Consider the following 16,282-nt stretch of genomic DNA (forward strand, 5'->3'; position numbering starts at 1 on the left):
GACCACTAGAAAAGCCATAGCCTTGACTAGATGGACCTTTGTTGGCAAAGTAATGTCTCTGCTTTTTAATACGCTATCTAGGTTGGTCATAACTTTCCTTCCAAGGAGTAAGCGTCTTTTAATTTCATGGCTGCAATCACCATCTGCAGTGATTTGGAGCCCAGAAAAATAAAAGTCAGCCACTGTTTCCACTGTTTCCCCAGTTGCCAACATCCGCTGGATCATGGAAAAAGCAAGCGAGTTCCAGAAAAACATCTATTTCTGCTTTATTGACTATGCCAAAGCCTTTGACTGTGTGGATCACAACAAACTGGAAAATTCTTCAAGAGATGGGAATACCAGACCACCTGATCTGCCTCCTGAGAAATCTGTATGCAGGTCAGGAAGCAACAGTTAGAACTGGACATGGAACAACAGACTGGTTCCAAATAGGAAAAGGAGTACGTCAAGGCTGTATATTGTCACCCTGCTTATTTAACTTATATGCAGAGTACATCATGAGAAACACTGTTCTGGAGGAAGCACAAGCTGGAATCAAGATTGCCAGGAGAAATATCAGTAACCTCAGATATGCAGATGACACCACCATCTTGATACAAATCCATCATTAAACATCACTTGTGTAATTGGACCACAGTGATGCTCTTAGGCACTGTGTTGTGGAGGACCCTACTTGAAGTTTTCTCAAGTTGCTACACTTTTACTGTTCACATTAAATTTATTTTTTGGTTCCCTCCCCTGCTGTCAGCTGTCACATTATTTACCTGACTCTAGAAGGACCCTGTCGATACTTGTGATTTGTTCAGGAGCAGAAATCAGATAAATAAACTTGTTAGAATTAGAGGTGAAGTAATAACAAGCCAGGGCTTCCCAGGTGGCGCTAGTGATAAAGAACCTGCCTGCCAGCATGGGAAATGTGAGTTTGATACCTGGATCCAGAAGATCCCCTGGAGGAAGGCATGGCAACCCACTCCAGTATTCTTGCCAGGAGAATCCCATGGACAGAGGAGCCTGGTGGGCTACAGTCCATGGAGCTGCAAAGAGTCAGACACGACTGAGTGACTTAGGACAGCACAAGAACAGGCAGACGCTGAAGTCGGGGATCTGCGAGCACTTCTAAACAAAGTCTATAAGCCTAGTAAGAGCTCTCCTGATCTTCTCAGGATTGGTGATGCTCCACAACTGAATTCTAAACAAGTAAAGGCAGTTAGATGTTTCTGGTAAGTAGTAAATAAAATACCTATCATAATTTAAGAACCCTGTTTAAAAAAATTTAAAACTCTCTTTGCAAGGTAATAGCATGTTTCTAATGCAAGACTGTAGGATTACAGTAAGGAAGACAGAACTATATAGATCAGCAGCTGGCTTAATTAGCTTGCCATAAACTTATTAACAAATTAGGTTACAAAATACAAAAGCAATTTAATGAATCATCATATGAAACATTGAACCCAAAACTGAATTGTAATGTGCTTTTCATAATGTAACTTGCTTAATCACCTGTAAGAATGAATCACTAATACCTCAAGTCCTGCTCAACAGTTTTGGATACTTATTTATGTAATGGTGGTGCTCACGTCTGAGTAAGGCAATGACTGACTGGTTTCCTGGGTAAGGAGCAGTAGTCCTCAAAATGATTATAATGTGACAGTAACAATATGGCTGTTTCTAGAATGTTCTAGGAACCCAAGATATGTATTTCAAGAGCTAAGGTATCCTCCATTGTATCAATTTACATGTAATTAGATTTCAATTAGATGTCAATTTTTTAAGACAGACATGATAGAATTCTGTGAACTTACAAGAGGAAATGATAGCAACTGGTAACACTGCTTATGTAAAGAAGTAATTAAAATAACAGCTTACTACCAGCCCAGGGCTTCTGAAGGAGTTGCACATGTGGGAAAATATTTGGGTGCAAATGTAGGGAGGAAAAGACCGTACTCAAGAGTATTACCTTCTTTTTTTTTCTTCTCCACATTTTCAATTGTTAAAATTGGTTAAAGAAAGAAATGGCCTAGAAAAGAAATGACTGTTTCTTTCTTTAACCAATTTTAACAACAGAAAATGTGGGGAGGAAAAAAATCTTATTCGAGAGTGTAACCTTCTTATTTTTGGAGTATTAGGAATTACCTTTTATGAGATGAAAAAAGTTCAATTTTTTAAAATCTTCCTACCTAACAATTTTAACATTGGTAGTTTCATTCTAGTCTCCACATTTGGAGAAAATTTGACCTTCTCTTGTAAGATCTAAGAATGACAACTACTAGAACATGTACAAAACCATGTTGCTCTGATCTGCAGTGAACAGTTTTCAAGAAAAGCATTATGGACCAGGCTATGCAGAGTCTCAGTGAGGAGCGTTTTCCCCAAGTCTTGTGATCAACTGTGGAAAAATAACTGGTTAATCTGACAGTTGAAACCTCAGACGGGTGTTAAGAAAAAGGTCTTAGGGAAAAAATACCAAAAGTGAGAGCAATGTCGTATTTCTTCCTACTCACAGCAGAAGAAAGAGCAACAATTTTGTACATACACCTTGTAAAACTTCTCAAAACCATACCTACATTTCTAACCCTAACTTAAAAATTCCTGCTGTTGTTCACCAGAAACTCAAGATCACCTAAATCGACAGAAGCTTTGATATTAAATGTGATAAACTCTTCATAAAGATCCAGGTATCATGCTTAGTGCAGTGTTGTTACATAAGTACACAGTAACTATTAGCTTTGATGATTATTGGAAGAATTAAGTATGACTGCCTCCTGAACCGTCTTCATATATAAAGAAAGCACAGTGGACTGACTGATAGCTATTAATATAAGAATTGTAATATGAAATTAAATTGCCTCAGGCTAAAAAAACTACGAAAGTTTTAAAGATTCTCCAATAAGTTTATTTTGCACACATTTTGTATTTTGTTTTACTGGTTTACACTGTAATGAAGAGGAAAATGTTTATACAGATACAATTTTGAACAATGAACTATTATCATATTACTATAAATTCAGATTTTTTAAAACTATTTCATATTGGGGTTCAGCCAATTAACAATGTTGTAATAATTTCAGGTGAACAGCAAAGGGATCCAGCCGTACCAGATTTACTTTATTTTTAACTGACCTTCAAATTGCAGCAGCTCATGAGTTTAGCTCTAAGTAGTCTTGCCATCCTACCCGACTTTGTCACGGAGTCAGACGGCTCTGACATACACACACACAAGACATGTAAACAGACACAAACAAACCTTTTATAAACAAGTCTTTTATAATGTAAATAATTGTTCCTGGTTGAAACTTTATACCCAGTTCCTGTTTTTTCTGAAATTCGGGTATTCACATTTATAGAGAACAATATTTTAAAAGCAAAGAGTTTTTCTCTTTGAAAACTCAAGCAATTCTGACAGCAATATTTTTCTTACTGACCTAAAAAGAATGAAATATGGAAGGGGAAAAAAATCACTGCAAATGATCAAAACAGAAGGGTACTAACTATATACATATTTAATAGTGGAGGCAGACATTTATAAAGTATAGATTCCGTTGAAAATATTGATGTTCAAACAGCTATGCACTCATTGCCAAAACCTTCTCAATTAAAATTAAATATGTTGATTTTTTTTGTAGGAAGATACATTAATTCTTTGAAGTCAGAATGAAAGAACTGTCATTTAATTTCTATATAAAGACTGCTTGAATATACAAAGTATCAAATATAAACAGTAGTGTAAAAAGAAAATAAATTGGCAGAAATAATTATTCAACCAGTAGCAATAATTAAGACCACCATTTGAAAGATCTTCTATAAACAAAGAATGCAAAAATATTGTTCTAACTTTTTACAGCACAGAATTGAATTCCATCCTAATTCATTACTATTACACTTCTTTCTTCTTCAGTATTAGTGGACCCACATTATCTCCTGTCAATTCATTGTGTTTATTATGTGAACCATCACAGGCAGGAAACTAGAAAGGAAAAAATTGCAGATGTTATTTTTCAAATGAGTCAGTAAGTAGAAATATTTTTGACATGCTCTTATAAAGAAAGTCCATTACTTTGGGAGAAAAAAAAACAGATAGCTTTTCTGAGCAACAGATATATTCTATAGCTAACTACCTTCCAATACTATGGCAAACCTAACATTTAAGTATTTCATTATTTGGCAGATTTTAAAAGCTTTGGAAGATTCCATACAAGTCAATATGATAGTCTTAAAGGGATATCAAAATAAGCTCCTATTTTTTATACAGCTCTAACTCTGAGCTCACCTTTTCAATTATTTTAAATTTTTAAAGGATGTAATTTAAATTCAAATTAAGTTCTTTCATGTTTTCTCACTATAAAACTTATGCACACTATAATACTTTAAAAAACATTATAAAATATATTTTTAAAAACTTACTCATAAGTAATAATTAACAATTTGGTATCTTTTTTCCTCTATTTACTATGTGCACTCTTGTATTATACCATACTGTAATCATTCCTCTATTATCAGATATCTAGATTGTTTCTAAGATTTTGTTATTATAAATGATGCTATGATGAACATTATTGTTCTTAAAGTCTCAAATAGCCTATGACCAAAGTAGCAGAAGAAAACAGATCTCATCAACTACTTACAATGTATCATTCCAAACTCCTCCTCCTTGTCTATTTATTTGTTCTTAATTGAAATATAATTGATTTACAAATTGTCGAAAATACTGCTGTATAGCAAAGTGATTCAGTTATACACATATATACACTCTTTTTTTTAAAAAATATTATTTTCCATTACGGTTTATCATAGGATACTGAATAGTTTTCTATGCTGTACAGTAGGACCTTGTTGTTTACCCATTCTATATATAAAATCTTTATCTGCTAACCCTCACCTCGCACTCCACCCTTCCCCACCCCCCACCCCCTTGGCAATCACCAGTCTGTTCTCTGCCTTGATTCTCTGTTTCATAAGTAGGTTCATCTGTGTCTTATTTTAGATTCCATATATGATATTATATGGTATTTTTCTGTCTGACTTAATTCACATCATATGATAATCTAGTTGCATCTACCAAATTCCTTTTTAATTTCCATATTCAAAATCATCCATAATTACAGCTGCCATTCACTAGCTCATACTACATAGAAGGCACTGTACTATACATACATCATCTCACTAAATCCTCAAACATTTCTGTGATATTATCAGATTAAAAAAAACTGACAGAGATTAAGGATTAAGTAACTTGCTCAATTAAGTTTCCGTGCTGCTCTAACTTTCCTAATGTAGGAAGTATATTGATCAGAAGAGGCAAACTTTAATTTATAACAGATTTTCAGTGCTGAATACTATGGAAAATTCTCTCATCTCACAGAACCTCAAAACCGGGGATTTAAGAAGCAAAACCATGTTAACTGCACAAAATTTTAGTGTACGTGTAAATGGACATCTTACCGTCTTAGAACGCCAACACCTACAATAAGCTGCTTTAGTAAGGCACAAATCTTCGATGTTTATTTCATTCACCACTTTGGGATTTTCCTTTTGTATTTTAAGATTAATCAAGCTATCCTTCTGTTGCTTTTTCTTCGGGAGGAATGGACGAACTGCAAGGTAGCCAAGTAGTGCGAGTACGCCAAGGAAAGGCAACAACCGAAGCCATTCTGAAACTAAAATTACAGATTTGTTAAGAGTCTGAAAAAGGACTCAAATAGGGATGGACTGGGAGTTTGGGGCTGACATGTACAGACTGCTATGCTGTGACCAACAAAGAGCTACTGTAGTCTAGTTAAAAATGAAACATAAATATTTTAAAATTAAATAATACATGTAAATTACCTAGGTCAATACCTGTTGCATATAAGTACCAAATAACTGCTTATTCCAATTGCTAATGATAAATTAATAAACTTTCATTGATTCCCCCCCAAAAAAGGACCTATTGTAAATAAATTTTTTTTCCAGTTTTTAAAAAAATTTTTTTTATTTTTTATTTTTTTTGTGAATTTTTAAAAATTTTTATTTAACTTTACAATATTGTATTGGTTTTGCCATATATCAAAATGAATCTGTCACAGGTATATATGTGTTCCCCATCCTGAACCCTCCTCCCTCCTCCCTCCCCATACCATCCTTCTGGGTCGTCCCAGCGCACCAGCCCCAAGCATCCAGTATCGTGCATTGAACCTGGACTGGCAACTCGTTTCATATATGATATTATACATATTTCAATGCCATTCTCCCAAATCATCCCACCCTCTCCCTCTCCCACAGAGTCCAAAAGACTGTTCTATACATCAGTGTCTCTTCTGCTGTCTCGTATACAGGGTTATTGTTACCATCTTTCTAAATTCCATATATATGCGTTAGTATACTGTATTGGTGTTTTTCTTTCTGGCTTACTTCACTCTGTATAATAGGCTCCAGTTTCATCCACCTCATTAGAACTAAAAAAAATTTTTTAAAGAACTTAAATAGCATGTCTCACCCTTCAGCTAATTCTTTACTTCTCACTCTAATTTCTTACCTTATTTGTAAAACTGTGAATAAATATCAAGGAACCAGTACCTAGGACCACTTCATTTTATTTGTGGACTGCCTTGAGACTTTTGAAACTGGAAAACAAAGTTTTCAGAAATAAACCCTCTATCCAATACCCTATCTCATTATCCTAAGTATATTTGTGTTTAGTTTTATTTCAGGAATTACAATCACCATAATTATAAATAAAACTCAATTTTATATGTTTAGAAAACATTTCCACCATGTCTAAAATCACACAACAGAATTTCCTGTAAACTATTTACCACTGATTTATAATTTCAGACAGAATATGTCTTCAGTGCTTTAATTTACATTTTTTTGTAAGGCATAGTGTGATTCCTATAGAAAAACCTAAATGTTGTGTTGTGTAAAAGCTATTTTAAAGAGCTAGGTGAAATTTTCACATACTAAATAATCTCATTATTAGATACATCTTACTTCATAAGTATTCATTAAAGCCTCTTGTACTCAGCACTGTTTTGGGGGATAGGAAATATAAGTGACATAAATGAAATGTCCTCTATGTCTGCAGAGAGAAACACACCAAGGAGGCAAAATATTTATATTTCAGCATGCATTTATCAAATGTTGGCTAGTACACTGCCTCTGCTGGGTTCCATAGGGAATCCCTTCTGACCTTAAGAGTTATCACTTGTCATCATTCACTGAGTGCTAACCTGACACCTTGCTAATAAGCACTGTAGCTTAATGGAGAAAAAGAAAAATTGAAGGTCATATGCTAAGGCATGCTAATAACTGTTAATAATAAATGAACAGATCATGCTAAGAGTGCAACTATAATACCTCAGTTAACATTGTGTTAACTGAATTTAGTAGGCACCATTATTATTCCCATTTTTCATGTGGGTAAACTGGAGCTTAACCCAGGAGAGTAAGTACAAAGCCTATTCTCAGTCACTATGAATGAAATTCAACAGAGCCAAAATTTTATCTGTTCTTCTCTCAGTAAAACTACTCTCCAGAGATAACTGTTCTTACTATTCAACTATTAAAAGGCTGGCTTAATACTAACTCTTCCAAAACAAAGCTATTTTTGATATAACACCATGCCAAAGGTTTGTTATGAGCTCTAGATGAAACAACCTATTTACATATGTGCAACACCTATAAGAGTGCCTGGCACAGAGAAGGTAAAAGTGAATGGTAGTTTTTATTAAGATTATGAAAAAACATTTTGCCGACTCAACCTGACAATACTACATGGCAGAAATCTTTGGGGATATAATCTTTCAGTCACCAGAATGAAATTCTGTAAGGGTAAGATCTTGCCAGTCAGGCTGATCTGTTCTAGTCTCTTAACAAAAGTGCAGACACTCCACAGAAACACTCTGAGTGAATTAACATTCTGAAAATGACAAAGAACTGCTTCCTGGGGTGAAGGGTCTATTTATAGATCTTTGCTATCCAAGACCGTAACCACTAGCCACACTGTTTTGTTTGCACCCAGGATTTTGTTATAATCAGATATGGTAAGACAACAGATATGGAGACAACTGCCTTGAAAGAAAAGTTTACTTACAATTCACAAGAGGAGGGAGCACAACAGGCCACCCATGACCATATAGGTAAGTATGAGGCTTGGTCAGGAGCAAGGTGAGAGAAAAGGGCACAAGCCTTTATTGTGGTTTACAGAAAAGGCAAGGTAAAGCACAGTGAACAGTTTAGTATTGGCCTGAATAATTTCAGTGGGCTTTGGGCTAGAGAGGTAGTCCCTAACTGTCTCATATCTGGCCTTGGGTGATTTAGGGCAGGGTGAATACTGCTTGGTAAGTGAGAGTTAGATAAAGGTGTTTGGAGTGTAGGCTTTGGATTGGTTGGTTTGCATATCAAAAATATGCTCACAAGCAAGTAGTTTACTATTTTTTGGCATCAGCTAGTCCGGGGAGTGGGCAAACCTCCCTGGCCAGCAAGGTCCCCAAGATGTCCAATTATCATAAAAAATAGAACATAAAAAACATGATTAATACATGTGGCTATTTAAATAAAATTAAGTAGAATTCATAATTTAGTTTCTGAGACACACTAGTCACATTTTAATAGCGCCAGAGCTATTATGTGTGGCTATGCTATGCTATGCTAAGTCACTTCAGTCGTGTCCGACTCTGTGCAACCCCATAGACGGCAGCCTTCCAGGCTCCCCCATCCCTGGGATTTTCCAGGCAAGAGAACTGGAGTGGGGTGCCATTGCCTTCTCCATATGTGTGGCTAGTGGCTACTATGTTTGATAGCACGGAAAACATTTCCATCATCACCAAAAGGCTTTTGGATGGTGCTGCTGTAGACCAAGTTTCCACAAAGTACCATGTCTATGACATGGGAAGGCTACTTTGACAGTGTCAACACCCACAAATATCCCATCCCTCTTGTACTTAGAGCCAGCCAAAGCTACTGATTACCTAGTGGCAGGTTTCTTGTGTCCTTTGCATGAGGGATTCCTTCTGTCTGCCGTGCCTTTCTACTTGTGGTCTACCTGACTCATTTATGTGGACCCTTTAAAACTAGGGTCAAATACTGCTTCCTCCAGAAAATTAAAGTGAAGTTGCTCAGTCCTGTCTGACACTTCGGGACCCCATGGACTGTAGCCTATGAGGCTCCTCCATCCATGGGATTTTCCAGGCAATAGTACTGGAGTGGATTGCTATTTGCTTTTCCAGGGGATCTTCCCAACCCAGGGATGGAACCCAGGTCTCCTGCATTGTAGACAGACGCTTTACCATCTGAGCCACCAGGGAAATCTTTCTCAATTTCACAAAGCAAATCAATCGCTCCTTCCTCTGCTTTCAAGCCCCTTTTCTTCATTTTCTTTTATCATACAAAGTTTACAAAGTTGATTCCTCCATAATCCTACAGGAAAAGGAGCTCCACTTCCTGGCACAAAGTAGAACCTCATAAATGTTTTATGAGTGACTTAACGAATGAATGAATTTAAGTGACTTAATGAACGAATAAATGACATCTAGAGTGTAAATGTCAGTCCCTTTCTCACTCACATTGTACTGTAATTATTTATTTACACTTATCTTACAGATCAGGCAATAAATGTCTTAGACTGTTATTGGCCCCAACATCCAGTACAATATTTTGAACCAGTACTTATTCAATAAATGTTTTTGAATGTAGTATAACATTAAGTATTATTATGTATACTACGAAATTTAAAAGTCTCAAGAGGTTGAGTAAATCAAAGTCAAAAAGTTAAGAGAATGAACATGTAAAGATGATAACCTCAACTTAGATTCTTAAGTTTAACATTCCCTATCTTAACCTACAAATCTCAGGGAATAAATAGAATGCTGTTTTAAAATTTACTTCAGAAAATTTTCTTCTTTCAACACTTAATTCCTCAGTAAAACATCATAGGAATACAGTGATGAAAGGTACTATTATTTCCTACAACAAAATAATTTATACAACAGTCTTATGTGGGAAAATTTACTTTTAAAGATGACAAACTTCAATTTAAGTACAGGAAAAATTATACAGGAAAATAATACAGCCTATAAAGCTCAATTAAATCATTTAAATTATATGTTAGAGCTGATTTTTGGTAAATATGAAATACAGAATAAACAAGAAATTTTTTTAAAAAATTTAAGATTGGCTATTTCTTATGAACCTGTTTAATATATATTGAGCTACGGCAGATATATTAGGTCTGTAAAGGGAAATCTACTACCCACTAATTGTTAGGTTTAATGTGTATTTTGTACAGTACATTCTAAAAATGTTTAAGGATTACCAGAAATAGCATTTAATTTATAAAATCTGAAAATTTTTAAAAAGTATAAAAAATAACTTGTAATCCCACCAGTCAAGAATTGGTAACACTGTTCATTTCTATTTTGCTCTGTTTTTTCTTACTTTTCAAAAGGTTGCATATAATGATCCCATAAAAATAACACTGGTAACTTGATTGCTGATAATTTCATAAATATTTTCTAATGTTTTCTAATGTATCAACATGGGTAAAACATAGAAATGACTTCACTTCTGAACTATAGAAAGATGAAAATAAAATATTTTTAATGGATGGCTTTACTATTACCACGTAAAGACTACTTAGGACCAAAGGGCCAATAAAATGAAATTAATAATCAATTTTTCCACTCACTGCTATAAACAGAACAGTGTCCCAGTATCTAGAACATTGCCTGTCCCACAGTAAGTGCTCAACAAATACTTGATGACACGAGGAATTCTAAATTGCAGAGTGGTTACATGGAAGAAAATGTTTTAAATGACATCAAAATTGTTCTTCATAAAAGCTTTTTAATTACACTGACTTTTAAATTTAGTTGGTCTACCTCGGAAGAGGGGAAAAAACTTTTTTTTTCTTTAAAAAGGGGAAAAAACTTTTACAACTTACAGTATGTAAATATTTTCCCAAAGTCTCAAAAATAAGTTTTCTGAAATAAAATTCTTTAATCTTTTAAAAATAAACTTTATTATTTACATGTTAATAAATGCAACTCTTTAGCTTGAACTTAATCATTTATTACACTTTCCTGTTAAGAAAATTCATCTTTTGTTCCATTTCTTAAAAAAAAAAAAAAAGGTAAATTTACATACAATAAAACAAACAGATCTCAGGTGTTCAGCTCTGAGCTGTGACAACTAAAGACACTGTTTAGCCTCCACTGAGGGGCTTCCAAAGTGGCGCTAGTGGTAAAGAACCCTCCTGCCAATGCAGGAGACATAAGCATTTGATCCCAACTAGTTGCTTCAGTCATGTCCAACTCTTTGGGACCTTATGGACTGTAGCTTGCCAGGCTCCTCTGTTCATGGGATTCTCCAAGCAAGAATACTGGAGTGGGTCTAGGCTTCTGGGGTAGCTCAGCTGGAAACCCCAGTTCAATTTCTGGGTTGGGAAGTTCCCCTGGAGAAGGAGTGAGTAGGCTACCCACTCTACTCAAGTTTTCTTGGGCTTCCCTTGTGGCTCAGACAGTAAAGAATTCACCCACCATGCGGGAGACCTGGGTTTGATCCCTGGGTTGGGAAGATCCCCTGGAAGAGGAAATGGCAACCCACTCCAGTATTCTTGCCTGGAGAATCCCCATGGACAGAGGAGCCTGGCAGGCTACAGTCCATGGGGTCACAAAGGGTCAGACACAACTGAGCAACTAAGCACAGCACACAGCCACCTTCAGTCTATTTCCTCGACACTGATTCCTACAGACAAAGGCTTTCTATAAAATTTTTGAGATTCATGCAGTAGATCAGTAAATCATTCTTTTTTATTACTAATCAGTACTCCATTCCATGAATACACCATAATTTGTGTATCCACTCTCCTGATGGTGGGTACCTGGGCTGCTTCCAACTTGGGATTATTATGAATAAGGCTGCTATGAACATGCTTGTATAAGTCTTTCTGTGGATATATGTTTTCAATTCTGTTCCACTTCTTTAATTCTTTGCTCAAAACTGGTACTTTCTAGAGTTAATCCTCTTGAAAGTGTCAGCTCTGACATATTTGTGTTACTCTGGGAAAAATATTACAGTCCAAGGATTCATAGCTGTAAGAGTAAAACCATTACATTTCAAAGAAACTAGCTTTTTAAGTGGGGAGGAACTACTATATTCAGTTTCACAACTAGCTTTTCAATCTAGAAGTAAACTTTTTTGACTTTTGAATGGGAAGCTTTTTGTTATTCTATTTTAAAAGGTTGTATGACAGGGAAAGCTTTTTTAAAGGTTAATATATTTGAATACAATATACTTTCAAAGGGGGAATTATACTAATTTACCTTAAAAGCCTCACTGTTAACAATGTAACCCAAACAAAGACAGGTTTTTGACAAAGTTGTCTTGACAGGTAAGGGCTGTCTATAAATACTGTACAGTAATGAAGGATCTCCAAGTGTTTACTAAGAATGCAGAGTCATCATGAGAGAGTCAATTGCTTTAAAACACCACTGGATCCAAATAGGGAAGGAAAAACAGGCAACAATAATGTGAACTGTAACTTTTTTTTTGCTCTAATTATCATAGAGAAGAAATGAAAATATTTTTGATCTGGTAGACATTTTAAACAATTTATTTTGAAAAGTTATCTTCCAGGTTTTTATTTCAACCAAAAAAAGGTCTAAGATGGATTCTAAAAGTAGTTCATTCAAGACATCCAAATGTCATTAGCTAATACAATCTAATCAAGAGACGCAGCTCAGAGAGGAAATTGGTCTTTGAAGTTTTTCTTCCATAGTGCTCCACAATAGATTCTGCAACTGTCATATTATCATTGTCCAGTGCAAAGCAGACTGTCTCATTTTTTGTAATTATTACAAACATCATTTCCTAAACAAATGGACATTACAATGAGAACTAAAATGTAGACACACTGTAATGCGACAGGTTAAATACGCACTATAAAGATATTTATCAGAATTGTCATTATTTCTGAGAATCATTCTTCACATTAAGTATTTAAGAGCGTCAAAGAAGAAACTACTATATATTATTTATTCAAGAGGGAAAAGGTTTAGGTTGAGTTTCCTTAATGCCTTAATAGGAATTAAATATTCGTTGACAGAATTTCTTGAGAGGGAAAAAAAAAGTTTGAAAGTCTTCTAGTCATTAAGTCAAATATCATACCTTCCAGTCTCCTTCATCTACACTCTATTTATGGAAAACTTTAATATAAAACCAGCCACATTCAGAATCAACACACATAATTAAGGTTAAACTGGGTTCACCCTGGTGGCTCAGGGTAAAGAATCCACCTGCAGTGCAGGAGCTGCAGGAGACCTGGGTTTGATCCCTGGGTTGGAAAGATCCCCTGGAGAAGGAAATGGCAACCCACTCTTGCCTGGAGAATCCCACGGACAGAGAAGCCTGGCAGGCTACAGTCCATAGGGTGGCAAAGAGTTGACTTAGCATGCACAGGTTGGCATGGGAGTAAGGGGATTTTTTTTCTTTCTTGACTGCTAAAAACTCATCAGTTAATTTACACAAATTATTAAGAAAGTAAGTTGGCAACTGGGAACAAATGTCACAAAATGATTGTATCTTTTTGATGTATTATTACCATTTAATGAATACATTTAAAGGTGTAATTTAAAGAGGGAAAAAATAATTGGTATAGGGCTACTTACCCACTGAACATTAAGAATAAAATATATATATTAAAAACATTCAAAACTTCCAGCTGCAGGGAAATGGTTAGGCCTGCTGCTGCTGCTAAGTCGCTTCAGTCGTGTCCAACTCTGCGCGACCCCAGAGACGGCAACCCACCAGGCTCCCCTGTCCCTGGGATTCTCCAGGCAAGAACACTGGAGTGGGTTGCCATTTCCTTCTCCAATGCATGAAAGTGAAAAGTGAAAGTGAAGTCGCTCAGTCGTGTCGGACTCTTAGCGACCCCATGGACTGCAGCCTACCAGGCTCCTCGGTCCATGGGATTTTCCAGGCAAGAGTACTGGAGTGGGGTGCCATTGCCTTCTCCGATGGTTAGGCCTACTGTGATGTTAAAAAAAGGGGAGAAAAAGTCAAAATTTTACATAATTGCTGTAATCCATCAGAATAAAATAGTAAAATCAAAAGAGGACTAAGATGTTTACAAACTCTTGATCTGCAAGCATTTTCATCTTATGTTACTTTTATGTTTCTCCTTATGTATAGATTTTTTTTAGTGTTTATTACTTAGTTACCTGGTGGTTCAGACAGTAAAGCGTCTGCCCTCAATGCGGGAGACCTGGGTTCAATCCCTGGGTCGGGAAGATCCCTTGGAGAAGGAAATGGCACCCCACTCCAGTACTCTTGCCTGGAAAATCCCATGGACGGAGGAGCCTGGTAGGCTGCAGTCCATGGGGTTGCAAAGAGTCGGACACAACAGAGCGACTTCACTTTCACTTTCACTCAGTTACCACTCTTTCTATTCAATTACATGCTTTCTGTCAAACCTTTTAACACCTAAAAATGTTAAATTTTCACAATCCATTTGTCAACAAACCAAATGTCTGTGATTATTATTTAAAGAATCTCTAGATTTAGACTAGATTTAGACCTAGTTTACCACATCTTACCTATCCACCACCAGACACCGCCTTTTGTTTTTTTTAAATCTCTGAGAGGGGATAGCTCTCACAGCACCCTATTAAGGTAAAGTATTCTCTAATTAAAAAAAAAAAAAAGAATTCCTTTAACATGCAACTAAAACCCATGTTCAAATAACAATCACTAACTTGGCCCTAGTTGTCTTCTGGTCTACACAAAATACATCTTAGTTTTCTTCTACCTGTCAGCCTTCCAAATACTGCGTTTTAAGTCAGCTACCATAGATGTCTAAACTGCTCCAGAAGCAGCCCTATTTACCTCAAAATTATCTTAATTCATGCTTACATTCCCTGGTAATCAGTCAGAACATATGAGTTCAATGTTTGCTTTATCAATAACCGGCTTCCCCTCCCTCCTCCCCCACCATCATCCTAATCAGTCCCTGAGTCTGGTTTACCCATATGTCACTTGCATTGTAAAGCTCAGAACCCAACAATATCTTCCAAGTTTTGGCAGCATTCGGGAAATGTTCATCTTTTAGATATGAAATCCCGCGCTGTGGGTTGTATTTTGTAAAGGAGGGAACTTAAGTGCAAATGTTACATGTCATCAGTAAATTTCACTTTCTAATTTTTGGTCTGTCATGCCAGCAAAAGTATCTTTCCTCCAACTCAAGTAAACTAAATTGCTTCCAGGCCCATAGTTACGGTGATGACCTCAAATGACCCCATGACAGGTTGACACTCCCCCATGGAACTGGAATTGTCTAATTTTGTTAGTAAATAAAGCCACCAAATACATGTGTATGTGTGTTTCTCTCTCACACAGACACACCCACACTATGTGGGTCAAACTCAGCCAAGAGCTGGGACGGCCTGATACACAGAGCCTTTGAGCCTTGGATAACGACTTTTCCTACTTTAAAATAAACCAGCAACCTTGCAGGGAGCGACGGAGATGAAAAAAATGGGCCTGTTCCCAACTCAGCACCTTCTCTGCAAAAACCTGGTCTCTCAACACGGAAGGACACTGCAGACAGACACGAAGATAAGCTCAGGGGGCCGCCAAGTCCCAGGATGTGGCCTCACACGCACTCTGAGGATGCAGTGCCGACGCGTGCCCACCTACTCCGCGACTGCAGTGAGAGTGGCAGTGGGGGTGCTGTGCTCAGTCCTGTCCGACTCCTTGCGAAACCACGGATTGTAGCTCACCAGTCTCCTCTGTCCACGGGATTATCCAGGCGAGAATACTGGAGTGGGATCCCAGGTCACGCGCCACCCGCCAGGCTCCGCCCCGCCCCTCGGCCGAAGGACTTTCAGATGCCCGCCCCCACCCTCCGCGTGGAGAAGCCTGCAAGGATGGGGACCGGCTGAAGGCCAGGATTACCTGTGAGTCGGGCGAACCCTGTAATACTCTCGGGCACTGGAAGCCGCTTCAGATACGCGGGGAGCTGCACCTTTACGATGCGGGCCACGCTCTCCAGCACCATCCTGGCCAGCGGCGTCCGCTCCTCGCCCGACTCCCGCGGCTCTCGGGCGGAGCTGCTGCGCCTGCGCCCAGAGCGGAAGCGGCCTACCGGCGCTCTCTGCCGGGGCCAGGCCGGGGCGGGGCTGGGCGCCTGCACTGAGAGGTGAGCTGCCGGGCGCCGATTGGCAGCGGGCGGGTGACGTGCGCGCCCCGCGGAGGCCGAAGGGGCGCGGGCGGCGGTCGGGCAGCGAGGCCCGCTTCTGAGTCTTGAGGGGAA

At 37.6% G+C, this 16,282-nt stretch overlaps 1 protein-coding gene across 1 annotated transcript; it reads right to left on the reverse strand.

The window, feature by feature from the left end:
* Positions 1-3,245: 3,245 nt before the first annotated feature.
* CISD2 (CDGSH iron sulfur domain 2) lies at positions 3,246-16,060 on the reverse strand. Its single transcript, NM_001080338.1, is given in 3 exon segments — positions 3,246-3,964; positions 5,440-5,654; positions 15,925-16,060. Coding segments are annotated over 3 exon segments (408 nt in total). The 5' UTR covers positions 16,028-16,060; the 3' UTR covers positions 3,246-3,874.
* Positions 16,061-16,282: the final 222 nt, after the last annotated feature.

Source organism: Bos taurus, chromosome 6 (assembly GCF_002263795.3).
Source record: "Bos taurus isolate L1 Dominette 01449 registration number 42190680 breed Hereford chromosome 6, ARS-UCD2.0, whole genome shotgun sequence".
Lineage (NCBI taxonomy): Eukaryota > Metazoa > Chordata > Mammalia > Artiodactyla > Bovidae > Bos > Bos taurus.